This window comes from Lepidochelys olivacea (assembly GCF_965140295.1).
Source record: "Lepidochelys olivacea isolate rLepOli2 genome assembly, chromosome: 23".
NCBI lineage: Eukaryota > Metazoa > Chordata > Testudines > Cheloniidae > Lepidochelys > Lepidochelys olivacea.
In genome coordinates, this window is record NC_140433.1 from 11,952,721 (window position 1) to 11,967,840 (window position 15,120).

Genomic DNA, 15,120 nt, shown 5'->3' on the forward strand with positions numbered 1-15,120 from the left:
CTCAGGGTTGGGCTCTGTCCCATCTGTGAGTCTGTCTGAGCCACGCCACCCCCGGCAGTGTCTGGGAATCTTTCTGTGGGACAATTTCTAATAAAGCTTTATTTTTCTGGGCTAAAATGTTGTTAGGGTGGTACGCAGTGAGCCGGGGGGGCTCCCATCTGGCCCGAGGGCAGGGGTCTGGCTGGTTCAGGGCACTGGCTCCCATCCAGCCCTGGATGGTGGGAGGAGGGGAGGAACTGGCTGGCTCAGGGGTGTGGGGAATGAGGCACCCAATCTGGCCCTAGGGTGGGGGGAGCTCCCTGGTGTGCAGGGTAGCAGGGATTGAGGGGCTGGGGGAGTGGTAGGCTGAGAGGGGGATGGGCAGGGAGCCCCCCTGGCTCTTCCCCAGCCCCCCACATCGGGGTGTGCTGAGCCATGGGGCGGCGGGAGGTTTGACAAAATGCTTTTCCGAGCACAAAAGGCTGACGGGTCGGGTTCCAAGACCTTCGTCTCTGGGCCAGGGTCGCCACTTCGCGCCCCCTTCTCATGCCAAAATCAGGCCTGGGCAGGGGGAGGGAGCTTCAAGAACTGGTGCTGCCCCCCCCCCCGAGCTTTCGGGATTTTCTGCCTGAGAAAAAGGTCCAAAATCTCCCGCTTTTTACCCCTGAGCTTTCCTTCTCGTCTCCATTTCACAGATGGGGAGACTGAGGTGCAGGGAGGGGGTCTGCCGGCAGGCCAGTGGCACAACTGGGAATAAGGCCCAGGTTTCCTGAGGCCCTGGCTGGTGATCTACCCACTAGGCCCCACTGCCTTGCTTTTCCCAGACCCCACCCCGTACCTCCCAGCCTGGCTCCAGGGCTACCTCCTTCCAGCTCTTGTGCTTCTGGGCTGCCAGATTGGTCCCCTGCCCCCGAACCTCTCTGGGGCTCTCAGACCTGGTTCAGGTGGCTTAGTGGGTGTGGGACAGCCCTGGGCAGGGACCCCAGTGCACCAGGATCTGTGCCCGGCTCTGCCCCCAGCCTGCCTCAGTTTCCCCAGCTGCAGGAGGCTGTTCCCGTCTGAACTGGCACCAGGTGGGTGTTTCTCTGAGATGGGTTTGATTAGTCACGAAGGGCCGGGGTGTCTGACCATGGCGGAGCTCGGGGATGGGGGTCCCAGCGCCCCTGCCCCCGCGAGTCCCACAGGCAGGGCTAGTCATGCAGGGGCTCTAGGGGCGGCAGTCCAGGACTTCGGCTTTGGAGGACCCCCCCGAAAAAACAAGGGGCGCAGGTAGCTGAGACTGGAGGCACCCCCCATCTCCCCTAAAAGTGACAGGTGCTGGGGGGCCCCTTGGGAAACCCCCATGGGGCAGCCCCACGCCCCTAACATCACCCAATGAGGGAACCCCAAAGCCCCCCCACCTTCAGAAGCCACCTCCAACGTCACCCACTCCCTGATTGGGTGGGGCGTGGTCTTTGGAACGTTGTGTCAGCCCTCCTTCCTCTCTCCCCTGCGTGATTGGATAGGAGCTAACGGGGGCGTGGTCTTTGAAACCTTCAGCAAGGCGGGACTTATTATGTCATCCCCTCCCTTTCCTCCCAGATTGGGTGAGAAAGGGAGGAGGCGCGGTCTTTGGAACGTTGTGTCAGGCCCGCCTCGGTGTACATCATACCCCTTCCCTTCCCTGATTGGGTGGGAGGGGGGGCGTGGTCTTTGGAAAGTTTTGTCAGGCCAGCCTCTGCGAACATCAACCCCCTTCCCTTCCCTGATTGGATGGCGGGGCTGGAGGAGGGGGCGTTGTCTTTGGGACGTTCCGTTTGGCCAGCTGGGGCAGCTCTCAGCGCGCTCCCATTGGCTGGGAGTCGAGGGGGAGGGAGGTGGTGGGGGCGTGGCCTACCCTGCTTGGGCGTCTCTGATTGGTCGAGGGTGGGTTTAGCTAATTAGGACCTTGGGGAGCAGCTGGTGGGGTGGGGGTGTTCTAGGGGAAGCGCAGAGGTGAGTGGGGCAGAGCGGGCGGGGCGGGGGCGCCGGCGCCCAGGGGAGCCACCCGCAGGGGCATGGGCTGGTCAGGGGACCCTGTGAAACCGGGGCGCAGGCAGCCCAGCGCGCCCCACGCACCAGGCGGGCTGAGTCCCCCCCCCCCCCAGCGCTTAACTGGGGCACAAGCAATTATTTCACTGACACGCCAGCCCGCACTGCCTGGCCCCCAAACCGCGGGAGCTGCTGAGCCCGGAGAGATCAGAGTCCCCCGCAGGGCGGGGACTGGCCGGCCGGGGGGGCGGGGAACGGGGCCGGGGCCACTCCCGTTCAGGGGGCATCCGCTCCCCGTCCGGTCCCCTCTTCTTCTGGCTGCAGGGGCAGAGATGGCGCTGGCCCGGCTCGGGAAGGTGTTTCCCAAAACCAGCATCCTCTTCCTGTGCGACATGCAGGAGAAGTTCCGGCCCAACATCGCCCACTTCCCCCAGATCGTGGCCGTGGCAGCGCGCATGTTGCAGGTGAAATGCCCCCGGGGTATAGGGGTGCTGGGTTTTGGGTGGGGGGGTCAGAAGGGGGTGCTGGGCCCTGGCAGTCAGGGCTGGCCCCAGTGCACAACTGAGGGGTGCTGTCCCGTTGCCCCAGTGTTTTATGCAGCTGTCAAAAAGTGGGCCCATCCCACCCCAGAGGTGGCTGCGTCTCAGCGCCGGGTGAGGGGTCCAGCCCTTGGAAATGTGACGCTCAAGGAGGCAGCTGATGTCCCCGGGGGCGGGGGGAGGTTGCGCTTTCTGGGTGTCCTGATGAAAACAGGGCAGAAAGGGCCAAAGGACTATTAGGCAGTTGCAGACGCGGGCCACTGGATGGCGGCCTAACCCTGGAGGATTGATGGTCATTAGCACCCCATGAAATATTTTCTACTATTTATAATAGTTCGGGAAGGGTTGGTGGGAATTCCATGTTATTTCGTTTTATCCAGCCTGGGTCAGGACCCGCCCTTTGGGGCAGGTCTAGGAGGTGTTGGGACCTGCCCCTGAAGGGGTGGGGCCTGTAGGGGGGGAGCTTTTAATTTTTCACATTTCCAAAAATCACCAGACTTTCATGATAATGCTGAGCATTCACCCCCTCCCATAAAGCTTATCTCTAACTGCTAGACCCCACTCCTCTCCCAGAGCCCAGGAAGAGAACCCAGGAGTCCTGGCTCCCAGCCCGCCCCGCTCTAACCAGCCCCCCCACTCCCCAGGTGGCACGGCTGCTGGAGATCCCGGTGGTGGTGACGGAGCAGTACCCCCAGGGGCTGGGCCCCACAGTCCCTGAGCTGGGGGCCGAGGGGCTGAAGAAGTTCCCCAAGACCTGCTTCAGCATGCTGGTCCCGGAGGTGGAGCAGGAGCTGGGGGCACTGCCCCACCTGCGCTCTGTGCTCCTGTGTGGCATTGAGACCCAGGCCTGCATCATGGTAGCTGGGGGGGGGGCTGGGAGGGGACCCAGGAGTCTGGGTCAGTGCTCTTGTGAGAAGCTATCCACTGGGGATAGGACCCAGGAGTCCGAGTCAGCCTTGTACCCCCCAACAAACACTGTCTGGGCCAGGGAAGGGCAGGGGGTCCAGGCTGGCTGGGCCTTGGCTGGGCCTTGGCTGTGATGGGGGGGGGGAGGGAGAGGTTTGGGCTGGCTGGGGCAGAGCTGTGGTGAGGGAGTGGAAGGAGGGGGGTCTGGGCTGGCTGGGCCTTGGCTATGATGCGGGAGGGGAGGGGTGGTCCGGGCTGGCTGGGCCAGGGCTGTGATGGGGGGATGGGAGTGGAGGTCCAGGCTGGCTGGGCCTTGGCTGTCCTAGGGGGGGTCCAGGCTGGCTGGGCCAGGGCTGTGATGAGGGGATGGGGGGTCCAGGCTGGCTGGGCCAGGGCTCTGACCCATCTCCCTCTCCCCAGAGCACAGCGCTCGATGCCCTGGAGCGGGGACTGGATGTTCACGTGGTGGCCGATGCATGCTCCTCCAGAAGGTCTGGCTGTGGGGCTGAGATGGTGGCAGACAGGGGTCCTGGCTGGTAGAAGAACTGGGGGCACAGGGAGGAGTTCCCGGCAGATGGGACTTGGTGGGAGTTGGGGGCGGCCTGGGCTGGAGGGGGCTGAGATGAGCCTGGCTTCAGAGGTTCCCAGCAGACAGGACTGGGGGGAAGTTGGGGGGGTGGGGACCTTAGCTGGCGGGGATGCGGGGGAGGCAGTGTGGCTGTGGTGGGGAACTGGAGCGAGGGGGGACCCCTGCCCCCCCACCCATGGCCACCGTGACATCTCTCTCCCCCAGCCAAGTGGACCGGCTGGCGGCCCTGTCCCGCCTACGGCAGAGCGGTGCCTTCATCACCACCAGCGAGGGGCTGATCCTGCAACTGGTCAGAGATGCTGCCGACCCCCGCTTCCGACAGGTATCCCCCCGCCCTGGGGCCGAATGGGAGCCGGCGCCCCCTAGAGGGGAGAGGCCCCAGGCCCCGTTCCCCACCCCCTGAGCCAGCCAGTCTCTGCACTGGGGTTGGATGGGAGTTGGCGACCCCAGAGGCAAGGGCGGGATGTGGGGCCCCGGGCCTGTCCGTCAGTCTGGCGTCTCATGCTCTGTTCTGTCCTTCCAGATCCAGAAGTTCATTAAGGACCCGGCCCCGGACAGCGGCCTCCTCTCCCTGTTCCCGGGACAGAGCCCCGGCTTCAGCTAACCCTGTGACCCCCAGACCCCGTGGCCAGCCCCCCGAGCACATGGGAGCAGGGCAGGGCTGGAATAAACCCTTCAATTCAGTGATCAGCTGGCACTGTGTGTGTGTGTGTGTGTGTGTGAGAGAGAAGGGCTGCCCCCTGCTGGTGTCTGTGTGGGTGTCGACGTGCTGCCCCCTGCTGGCATGTGTGTGTCTTTGCCTGTCCGCTGTCGATCGACCCTTTTGTTCAATATCTTCATTAATGATCTGGAGGATGGTGTGGATTGCACCCTCAGCAAGTTTGCTGATGACACTAAACTGGGAGGAGAGGTAGATATGCTGGAGGGTAGGGCCCTAGACAAATTAGAGGATTGGGCCAAAAGAAATCTGATGAGGTTCAACAAGGACAAGTGCAGAGTCCTGCACTTAGCAAGGAAGGGGACAGACTAGGGACCGAACGGCTCGGCAGCAGTTTTGCAGAAGAGCACCTAGGGGTTACAGTGGACAAGAAGCTGGATATGAGTCAACAATGTGCCCTTGTTGCCAAGAAGGCCAATGGCATTTTAGGATGTATACGTAGGGACATTGCCAGCAGATCAAGGGACATGATCGTTCCCCTCTATTCAACACTGGTGAGGCTTCATCTGGAGTACTGTGTCCAGTTTTGGGCCCCACACTACAAGAAGGATGTGGAAAAATTGGAAAGCGTCCAGCGGAGGGCAACAAAAATGATCAGGGGACTAGGACACATGACTTATGAGGAGAGGATGAGGGAACTGGGGATGTTTAGTCTGCAGAAGAGAAGAATGAGGGGGGATCTGATAGCTGCTTTCAACTACCTGAAAGGGGGTTCCGAAGAGGATGGCTCTAGACTGTTCTCAGTGGTAGCAGATGACAGAACGAGGAGTAATGGTCTCAAGTTGCAGTGGGGGAGGTTTAGGTTGGATATTGGGAAAAACTTTTTCATGAGGAGGGTGGTGAAACCCTGGAATGCGTTACCTAGGGAGGTGGTGGAATCTCCTTCCTTAGATATGTTTAAGGTCAGGCTTGACAAAGCCCTGCCTGGGATGATTTAACTGGGAATTGGTCCTGCTTTGAGCAGGGGGTTGGACTAGATGACCTCCTGAGGTCCTTTCCAACCCTGATATTCTATGACCCTCAAAGCCTTGTGCCCCCCAGCAGGCCCCCAGTCCCAGCGCGCTCCCATTCCCAGACAGTGTCCCTCCCCCAGTTCCCACCCCTATGATCCCCCTCCCACGTTCCCCTGTGGGGGGGGGCAGCTGTGCTCAGCCCCCCAATGTCCACACACACCCCCACTCCTATTGCTCTTAGTACCAGCCTCCGACAGGGGCAGGCCTGGAACAAAGACCCAGCCGGTTACCGTGGTGCTGCTGTCTCCAGGGCAACGGGATTATGTTCCATGCCGGGAACATCGGTTAATTGAGCAAATTGCAACATTTTGCTGATTCCAGCGACAGCCCCTTCCCCTCCCCCCAGCATCCCAGCCTCTGAGAGCAACCCAGGAGCCCCCGCACCTGGATGCGGCCCCTCTGGGGTGGGGCACGGGGGCTGCGTATACAGGGACCCTTCGTCCAGGGCCGGAACAAGGCCCCTCTGGGGTTAGGTGTGGGAGCTGGGTATATGGGGACCCGGCACTGGTATGTGGCCTCTCTGGGGTGGAGCACGGGGGCTGGGTATACAGGGACCCCTTGCCTGGCACCACATTGCAGCCACTTCACTTTGAAAGTGAATAAAACTAAATTCAAATTAATAAAATTCAGGACATTTTAATTCTAATGTGCATCTGCCCATGGATTTAAAATGGCTCAACTAAGTCATTGAAAAAGGTGATAAAGGGTTAATAGTTTTTCAAAAAGGGGGTCACGAGGACAGTTAATCCACTTTCAGAATTAATTTGGATGAGTTAAACCACATTTTATCCCTGTGTGGACAGGTTTAGTTCAGTTTCAGGGCATGAAGATAAAGCAAAATCGGGACACTTGAATTTGGAATGGGCGCATTCACGCCAGAGCTCAATAAGGTTTAACAAATTCACTTTGAATTCAGACCTGGAGTTGATCCGGATTAACCTTCCTAAGTGTCCCCGTGTAGACAAACTGAACCGAATTAAGCAGGGGTTTCTGATGCAGACTAACCAGCCTGCTGTGCATTCCCACCCATGGGGAATCCAGTTCCGTTGCCCTGGTGAGGATGATCTCTCACAGGGTTAACAGCGTCGCTGGCATGAAGTGCGTCTCCTGGCCTGTTTATGCCAACGCAGCCTTGGGGGCTGGAGTGGGCGCAGGCGTTGTAGGCTGGGCTGTAAAGGTTATCCAGGCCTGGCGGGCACAGAAGCTTGCCAAGCTGCATGGAGGGAAGCCTGGGTCAGTGTCAGCGTTGGGGGGATGCTGGATTTGTGGGGGAACCTGATCCCATCCTGTCCCCCCCCCCAGCACCCCATCTCCCCAGCCTGGGGCTAGAGGGTGCATCCCTCCATTCTCCACCCCTGGATGTTGTCACGTTCCCGGGCAAGCCAGCAGCATGTCCTGCCTCCAACAGCCCGGTGCCCAGTGCCAGCTGGGAGCGTAAGCAAACCCAGGGGCACCAGTGCCAGGCCTGGGGATGGGTAGAGAGGTGAGAACAGGGAGCAGCTGGGCGGGGGCAGGGAGATGCTGCCTAGCTGGGCTCAGTAATAGAAGGGGTCCGCGCCTCCCATCTGGTGGTGTGAACAAGGGCCTGTTGGGGCAGGGAAGGGGGCCTGGCATGAGTTGTGGGGGGCTGCAGGAGGTATAAGGAGCCTGGCTGGAGCTGAGATCCAGACCCCCCTTTCCTGAATCCCTAATGCCCCCCCTTAGCTCTGATTCCCCACCCCCTCCCCAGCTTGCCCTCCAATCCCTTTTTATCCTCGGCCTCTCTGGCTACAGCATCTCCTGGCCCTGGGGGATTTGAACCAGGGACCTCCAGCACTGACAAGAGCCATCTTGCTCACTTGAGGGAAAGTAGTGACTCTGTGAGTGGCTCACAATAGTAGATTGTCATCCTTCTAAGAGGAAGAACTCCTGGGGGACTCAGCAGCCTGCTGGGGATCCCCTTTCAAGTCCTTTCGCAGGTTTCCGTGGTGTTCCTTTCGCTGTTAAAATTGTGCGGCAAATGCGCCCATCTCTGGGGTGCACCTAAGAAGTCTGGTTCTTCTCGGGCTACAGGCAGTGTGGGCTAGCAGGTAGAGCCCTGGGCTGGCACGCCAGACACTGGGTTTTATTCCCACTTCTCCTTTGCGTGACCTTGAGCAAGTTGCTTCCTTTCTCTGTGCCTCAGTTTCTCCTTCATGGGGGACCTGCTGTGACTATCCCGACCCCCTGGAGTGTCCAGGCCAGAGACCAGCCCCTAATAATTCCCAGCACAGAGCATTTAGAAAAACAGCCCATCTTGATTTAAAAATGGCCCTGTGCTGGAGAATCCACCACAGTCCTTGGGAAAGTATCCCCATGGTTAATTACTCACACGGCTCAACATTTACACCTGATTTCCAAGCGCAGGTGGTCTAGCTTCAACTCCAACTCTGCTAGACGAAGAGCCCATTATTCAATATTTGTTCCCCATGAAGATGGGGATCGAGTCACCCCTTAACCTTCTCTAGCTTGGGCTCCTGAAATCCGTCGCTCCAATCGTTCTCGTCGCTCTTCTGTGAACCCTCTCCAATTTATCCGCATCTTTCTTGAAGGGTTGGCACTAGAACTGGGCACACCCAGGCCAAATCCAGAGGCCCAATAGCCTGTCTGTGCCCACTCTAGATGCCCCTGTTTGCACATCCCCGGATTGTGTTAGCCCTGTGGCCTCAGCAACACGTGGGGAGTTCAGGGTCAGATGATTGGTGTCCAAATGTTTCTCAGATTCGCTCCTGCCCAGGAGCGAGTCCCCCAGCCCGTAAGCATGACTGGTGTCCTTTGCTTCTAGGTGGACATGTTGGACTTTACCTATGTTAAAACACCCGTTGTTTACTTGTGCCCGGTCGCTCTGAATTGCCGACCCACCCACTGCATTGGTTTATTTTCCCCAATCGTTTTGCAAAGCTCATCAGTGGTGAGCGTACGTTTTCTTCCAGGCCGTTGATGAAAATGTTGAATAGTGGAGGGCCCAGGGCTGAGCCCTGAGGGACCCCCCCCCCCCCCGGAAACCATCCCGCTTCATGACAATTCCCTGTTTGCAGCTATATTCTGAGATCTATCAGTTAGCCAGTTTTTAGTCCACGGAGCATGGGCCATGGTAATTTTCAAGCAGGCTAGGGTTTTTTTTCTTTTCATCAAAATGTCGTGCCTTCATCGGCCAAACTCGGCATCTCCCCAAAATAGCTAGTGAGTGAGTTTGACGAGCTCTCCTGAGTTTCAGCCCCCCACCCCACGCCCTTCCCACCTTTCCACCATGCTGGCCGGCCATGGCTCGGGGGTCCGGCCCCTTCTCTGCATGCCGTGACTCGGCTTCTTTTTCTTTAATCTTGGGCCCAGGGTTAATTTGTGAGGAGGAGCCAGCCCTCCTGCACCTCCTGCAGGTGAGGCGTCCCATCAGGGCCTTAGGAGGGGAGTTAGCAAGATGCACCAAAAGTTACAGGGTCATGGCCGGCTGACTGGCTTGCTATCTCTTCATCCCCATTTGCTTGCTTGCTTGCTTCTCTCTCCTATTGAGTCCCACCCTAGTTTCCTTCTCTCTCTCTGCCCCCCCGATCAACCCCACCCCTTTAAGCTAAACCAGCCACCAGCCCCCCAATCCTCCCTTCCTAACTGAACGCTGCAAAAAGGATGGAGACGGACAACCCGCCCCGGCCAATCAGGCTCTCCTGCATCCCACTCCTCAGCCAATCAGAAGCTGGGAGTTCACCCTTTTTGTTAATGAAACCTTCCCTCCCCCCCTTCCTAGGGTAGAGGGAGTGGAGAGCAGAGCGGAGGGTGGGGGGGATTTCCAGGGATTCGGAAAAAGGGGGGGCTGTAATTACCCCCCCCCCCATTGGGCGGCCTCAACCAATGGAAAACCTCTCCCTCCTCCCTATCCCACGGCTGGCCAGCCAATGGCATGGCCCCAGCAGAATGTCTAATTCACCCGCTGGCTTCCCCTCCCCAGCCAAGGATTTGTGGAGGGGGAGGGGGGTGTCAATAGAAAGTGCGGAAAGATTTTATTTTTTTTTTTGGGTAGGGAAAAGGAGGGGTGGGAGGGGTGGGGCACTGGCCTCTGTCCAAGCCGGGGCTAGACGAGGGGGCACCGGGCATGAAGTGGGGGCGCTGGGCACCGGCTCTTTGGTCCTCCTCCCCCCCTCCGCATCTTTAAAAAAAAATCTTTTTTTGCATCTGCCACTGCGATATTTTTCAAGCCGAAGTAAAGGCACTTGGGGTTTTGTAAACGGGAGCTGGTTTTCTACTGGCGGGTCGAGGTAAGAGCGAGCCCCCGCGCCAAGGCACCACCCCACCCCATTTGCCACCTGTGCTGGTTACGGCCTGGCCCCCCACTTGGGCGCCTTTCTCCAGGGAAGCCGGGTGCGGAGGGGCGCGTTCGGGCGGCATGAGCCACAGCCCAGAGGGCACGGCGAGGGGAGGGATGGTGGGCAATGCTTACCTTGTGCCAGGGCTGAGCCCTGGCACCTCTGGGCTCGGCAGTTCCTCGCCCCGGCACCTCTTTCGTTACAAATTAAGCACGGAGGGAGGCTGTAACTCTGTGTGTGTGTGTGTGTGTTTTCTCAGAGCAGCTGATGCCTCTGGGGGCTTAGTTCTTGGGTGCCGTTCTCGGGCAAAGAGGGGGGGCCCGCTAAGAGACGGGTGTCATACAGGATGGGTGCCTTGTGTTTGTGTGAGTCTCTCGTTGATTGCAGGCTGGCATGAGCACTGGGGCTTTGTGTGTGTGTGTGTGTGTGTGTGTGCGCTAATGCCGTTGTGTGCATCACGGTTTGTGCTGATTGTGTGAGAGCTGGGGGGGGGAGGTGTCAAGGGTTGTGTTGAGTGTTTGTGACCGAGTTGGGCTGTGTGTCAAGGGTTGTGCACTTGTGTGAGTTGTGTGTGTCAAGGGCTGTGTGTGAGAGAGTTGGTGGGTGGGTGTCGAGGGTTGTGTTAAAAGAAAAGGAGGACTTGTGGCACCTTAGAGACTAACCAATTTATTTGAGCATAAGCTTTCGTGAGCTACAGCTCACTTCATCGGATGCGTACTCTGAAACCTGAGGGTTTTGTTGAGTGTGTGTGTGTGTGAGAGAGCCAGTGTGTGTCAATGTTTGTGCTGATTGTATGTATGAGCTGGGGGTTGGGTTGTGTCTGTGTGTGTGTTTGGGTGTGTCAAAGTTTGTGTTGGTTTGTGTGTGTGTGCATGTGTGTCAAAGGTTGTGCTGAATGTGTGTGAGACAGTTCAGTTGTGTGTCAGTCTTTGTGCTGGTTGTGTGTGTGAAGGTTTGTGTTGATTGTGTGTGTGAGTTGGGTTTGTGTCAAGGGATGTGTTGATTGAGAGAGAGTAGTGTGGCATGGTTTGTGCTGAGTGTGTGTGTATGAGAGAGGGTTCAGTTGTGTGTCAATCTTTATGTTGATTGTGTGTGCTGCTATTGATTGTGTGTGTGAGTTGGGGATATGTCAAGGTTTGTGTTAACTATGTGTGTGTTTGTGTGTGTGTGTACTGCTTTTGGTTTGTCTGTGCTTGTGTGCATGGAAAGTTTGTGTTGATTGTGTGTCAAGGTTTGGGGTGGTGCGCGTGTGCTGCTGCTGTTAGTTTTTGTGTGCATGACCTGGTGTGCGTGTGCATGCGTGTGATGTGATTGTGATGACTCTTGGGGCATGTGTGTCATGGCTGGTGGCCATGTGTGCACTCCAGTTTGTGTCAGCGTGTGAGACACACAGCATTTGTGCTTTGTGGGGGTGTTGTGTGTGGCTTCCGCTTTGTGTGTGTGTGTGAGACAATTTATGTGGACATTGCTGAAGTGATGTGTGTGTGTCCCATATTGCGTGTATGTGTTATGGTTATTTTTAATATGAATCCAAAGCATCTGAATATATCCAGCTTTTCTCTTTGTAATTCTTGGCTTTAGACCTCCAGGAAATACACCATGCAGGATCTATTTGCATTTTCTATCACAGACACAAACGCGCACTCACCATCTAATGCTCTCTCTCTCTCACATACCCTGAGTCAAACTGATGCTAGATGACTTCTTTGGTATTTTCCTGGCTGGAGCATACGAAGCTGATGAGCCATTTAAAAAACAACAACCCCTCATTGCCGCATCTTCCGGGCTTTTGACATGTTTATTCCTCTTTAAGGAAACAGGTGCCGTGTGTATGTGCCTAGAAACGTACACCGGTGGCCGGGTGTGCGCCCATGCACGTGTATTGTGTGTCAACGACTGTTAAGAGCGACTCATCAACGATCGGTCACTTGCCGATAATCAATAACCAATTCATTGATAACCGGGCATTTCACTAGGCTTAGAGGTGGGATTCGTTCGATAAATCCACCTGGATTGGATTTATTGATTGCCGGTTGGCAAAGAGAGTTGCACCGACAGTCCTGGACGATGGTCGTTCTCTGCCAGCCTGCATCCCGGCCGAGGGTATTAAATATCCTCGTTCCTCTTTAGATCAGGCCTGGAACGATAGCATTTCCTTCTTTTGGTGCAGGCTCCATCTGCACTTTGGTTGATTTCAACATTCTCCCGTTGCCTTGTGTCCAACAGCCTCAACACCTCAATGTTTAGCCCCCTTTTAGGGGGGCTGTTATCCGTCACCCCCTTTGCATTCTAGCATTATAACATCGCTTTGCCGCCATGGTGAAATCTGCACAAGGCTCAGTAAAATGCTGCTCCTTAAAGTTAGCTTAACTGCAAAGGATCCTGGGATGCTCGCTCACTGGGGCTTTCTTTGGCCTGTTGTCGGTGGTGACAGCTACCCATGTTGTTAGGGTGTGAGTTAGTCTCCCAGTAACACGCCCTAAATGGGTTGTTACACACACACGCAGCTGACAGCTTCCAGAACGGTTACCTTTAGCCGTCAACCAGTTCCTTTAGCTAGCGGTAACCCAGCCGTTGCGTACGAACCAGGACATGTTCCAGGGGGCCTGGAGGGAACACAAGGCCAAACACACGGGTGAGCCAGTTGTTGTTTAGCCACGGAGTCGGTACAATAGGCGACACTTGCTGAGCCATACGTGGGATCTCTGTCCGAGGATGTGCAAACAAAGAATGTCTTCGGCTGGTTTAGGGAATTGTTATCCTTTGGCCTGCTGCTGCCAAGATGTAGGCCATGGGTGGCTTTGCGCACCAGTTATAAGTTTAGGCGGCGAGATACAGGGCTGAAGTGTAGGGCCGAGGGAGGGGTACAGTCATCCCGCCTCCCCTGTGATCTCCTTACTGTCAGTTGCAGAGTCCTTGTCGGAGATTGGGACCGGTGTGCACGGCTGAGCGTGCGTGTGTCCGTGATTGCGCATGGCGGAGTGTCCGTGCGTCCAGGACTGCACGGCTGAGCAGCTGTGTGTGCGTGCGTCAATGGTTCTGCACGGTGGTGTGTCTGTGCGTGTGTGAATGATGGTGCATGGCCGAGAGGTCGTGTGCATTTGTCCATGATTGTGCACGGCGGAGTGTCTGTGTGCATGTGTGTGTCAATGATTGTGCATGTGTGAGGGCTGCATGTGGTCCGTTAAGGCACCCGGGAGTGCTGGGGAACACATGTGTGGGCCCGTGTGTGAGTGCACCGGTGTGTGTGTACAGGTGTGTGTGCGTGAATGGTTGTGTGGGGCCGGGCATGGGAGGGTGTGTGTGCAGGTGTGTACATACTTCGGGTATTGGAAGTCTGCAGCCTCCTTAATTCTTCAGGGACGAGTCCCGCTGTTGCTGTCAATGGGTGTTTGCCCCCCTGCAGCTGACTAGTTAACGCCCAGGCAGTTGGGCCAGGGATGGCGCACATGCTGGGGGCGACTTCCCTGGGGGGTGGAATCGCTCCCGGTGTGGGGCATGGGTGAGACGGAGAGATGGATGGAGGGGGGTGGGGATGGATGGCCAAATGGATGGATGGACAGACAGACAGACATGTGGGGTGGGGGATGGATGGATACACAGACAGAGGTGTGGGGATGGAGGATGGACTGACAGACTTGTTTCAGAGTAACAGCCGTGTTACTGTGTATTCACAAGAAGAAAAGGAGTGCCACAAGTACTCCTTTTCTTTTTGACAGACTTGTGGGGCTCAGGAGCTGGCTCGGACCCCTGCTTGTGGGGCTGATGGGCCCTGCTGAAGCCCCATCACCCCCCGCCACGGCCCTGTGAAAGCCCATTAGCTCCAGTGGGGCTTTGGCAGGGCTGGGGTGTGTACCCCCCACGCCCACGCTCTCTGAAGGGGGAAAGGGGATTTGGGGGGAAGAGACAAGGTGGGGGATGGGCCTGCAGTTTCCATGGAGCTGTCGCCATGGAAACAGCACAGGCTGCCTGGATCCTTTGGGCTTCGGGAAGCTGTCGGATGAATGAGGAATGGGGGGGGGGGGTGTTTCCATGGCAGGATCCTCAGGGATCTGCAGGCCCCAGGGAACACCCTCACTGCTGGGTGTGGGGATGTGTGTGTCAGTGGGGACCCACACAGAACAACCTGGCCAAGGAGCCCATCTCAGGACTCCTGGGTTCTCTCCCTAATACTGAGAGGGCAGGGGTCAGTCTAGTGGTTGGGGGGAAGGAGGGCTGGGAGCTAGGACTCCTGGGTTCTATCCCTGGCTCTGGGAGGGTACTGGGGTCTAATGGTTAGAGAGCGGTGTGGGGGGAGGGGGCTTGGAGCCAGGACTCCTGGGTTCTCTCCCCAGCTCTGACAGGGGAGCAGGGATGAGGGTCACCACCTGCCCAGGTTTTCCCAGTGCCGTCTCTTTCCCGAGGTAGCCGCGCCGGGGAACCCATCTGGGCATGGAGAACCCATGGGGAGCTGCACGGTGGTTTGGGTGTGGGCATGTCCCACATATCTAGGACCCACCCCCTGTGCTTTTGCATCCTGGGCTTGGGCGACTGGCTCGGTGAGCCCCAGACCCTGCCTGGTTTCCGGGGTGCAGCAGCCCGGGCGCTGCTGGCTTGGGCCCCCTTTCATTGCCACAAGCAGGGCCCCCTGTGCTGAGTTAGCCATGGGGCGATTGGAGCAGCTAGGCTGGGGGGCATCTCCTCTCGCCCAGCCCCGTCCTCCTCTACTGGCCAGGAACAGGGGATTGTGGGTCATTGCCCCGCCGAGGGGCATTCTGGGAATGCCTGCCCCATAGCCACGCTGCCGGGAGCAGGGCATTGTGGGCAATTGCTCCTCCGAGGGGCATTCTGGGAATGCCTGCCCCATAGCCACGCTGCCAGGAGCAGGGGATTGTGGGTAATTGCCCCTGCAAGAGGCATTCTGGAAATGCCTGCCCCATAGCCACGCTGCCAGGAGCAGGGCATTGTGGGCAATTGCTCCTCCGAGGGGCATTCTGGGAATGCCTGTCCCATAGCCACGCTGCCAGGAGCAGGGGATTGTGGGTAATTGCCCCTGCAAGAGGCATTCTGG

The 15,120-nt window shown here is 57.6% G+C and overlaps 1 protein-coding gene and 1 pseudogene across 6 annotated transcripts in view; both read left to right on the forward strand.

The window, feature by feature from the left end:
* Positions 1-15,120, forward strand: part of LOC311511978 (leukocyte immunoglobulin-like receptor subfamily A member 2) — an 873,498-nt pseudogene that overhangs the window by 680,579 nt on the left and 177,799 nt on the right. The gene's annotated exons all lie outside the window — the stretch shown is intronic.
* Positions 1,862-4,710, forward strand: ISOC2 (isochorismatase domain containing 2). Of its 5 annotated transcripts, none has more exons than XM_084612667.1 (6): positions 1,862-1,884; positions 2,314-2,453; positions 3,173-3,385; positions 3,855-3,925; positions 4,228-4,345; positions 4,547-4,710. In XM_084612667.1, exons 2-6 carry the CDS (start codon positions 2,322-2,324, stop codon positions 4,625-4,627), a joined length of 615 nt encoding a protein of 204 aa, XP_084468793.1. In that variant the 5' UTR covers positions 1,862-1,884; positions 2,314-2,321; the 3' UTR covers positions 4,628-4,710. The 5 variants fall into 5 exon arrangements, with proteins under 5 accessions (XP_084468793.1, XP_084468792.1, XP_084468791.1 ...); XM_084612666.1 differs by lacking the exon at positions 1,862-1,884 and adding an exon at positions 1,903-1,953; XM_084612663.1 differs by lacking the exon at positions 1,862-1,884 and having other exon boundaries at positions 1,982-2,453.

What these genes read in the sequence shown, in the direction of transcription:
- ISOC2 (XM_084612663.1), top strand. Translation starts at nt 2,016, where the DNA reads ATGGGCTGGTCAGGGGACCCTGTGAAACCGGGGCGCAGGCAGCCCAGC. An exon ending in TGGCAGCGCGCATGTTGCAG is followed by an intron (nt 2,454 to 3,172) that starts GTGAAATGCCCC and finishes CCCACTCCCCAG; the next exon opens with GTGGCACGGCTGCTGGAGAT. An exon ending in AGACCCAGGCCTGCATCATG is followed by an intron (nt 3,386 to 3,854) that starts GTAGCTGGGGGG and finishes CCCTCTCCCCAG; the next exon opens with AGCACAGCGCTCGATGCCCT.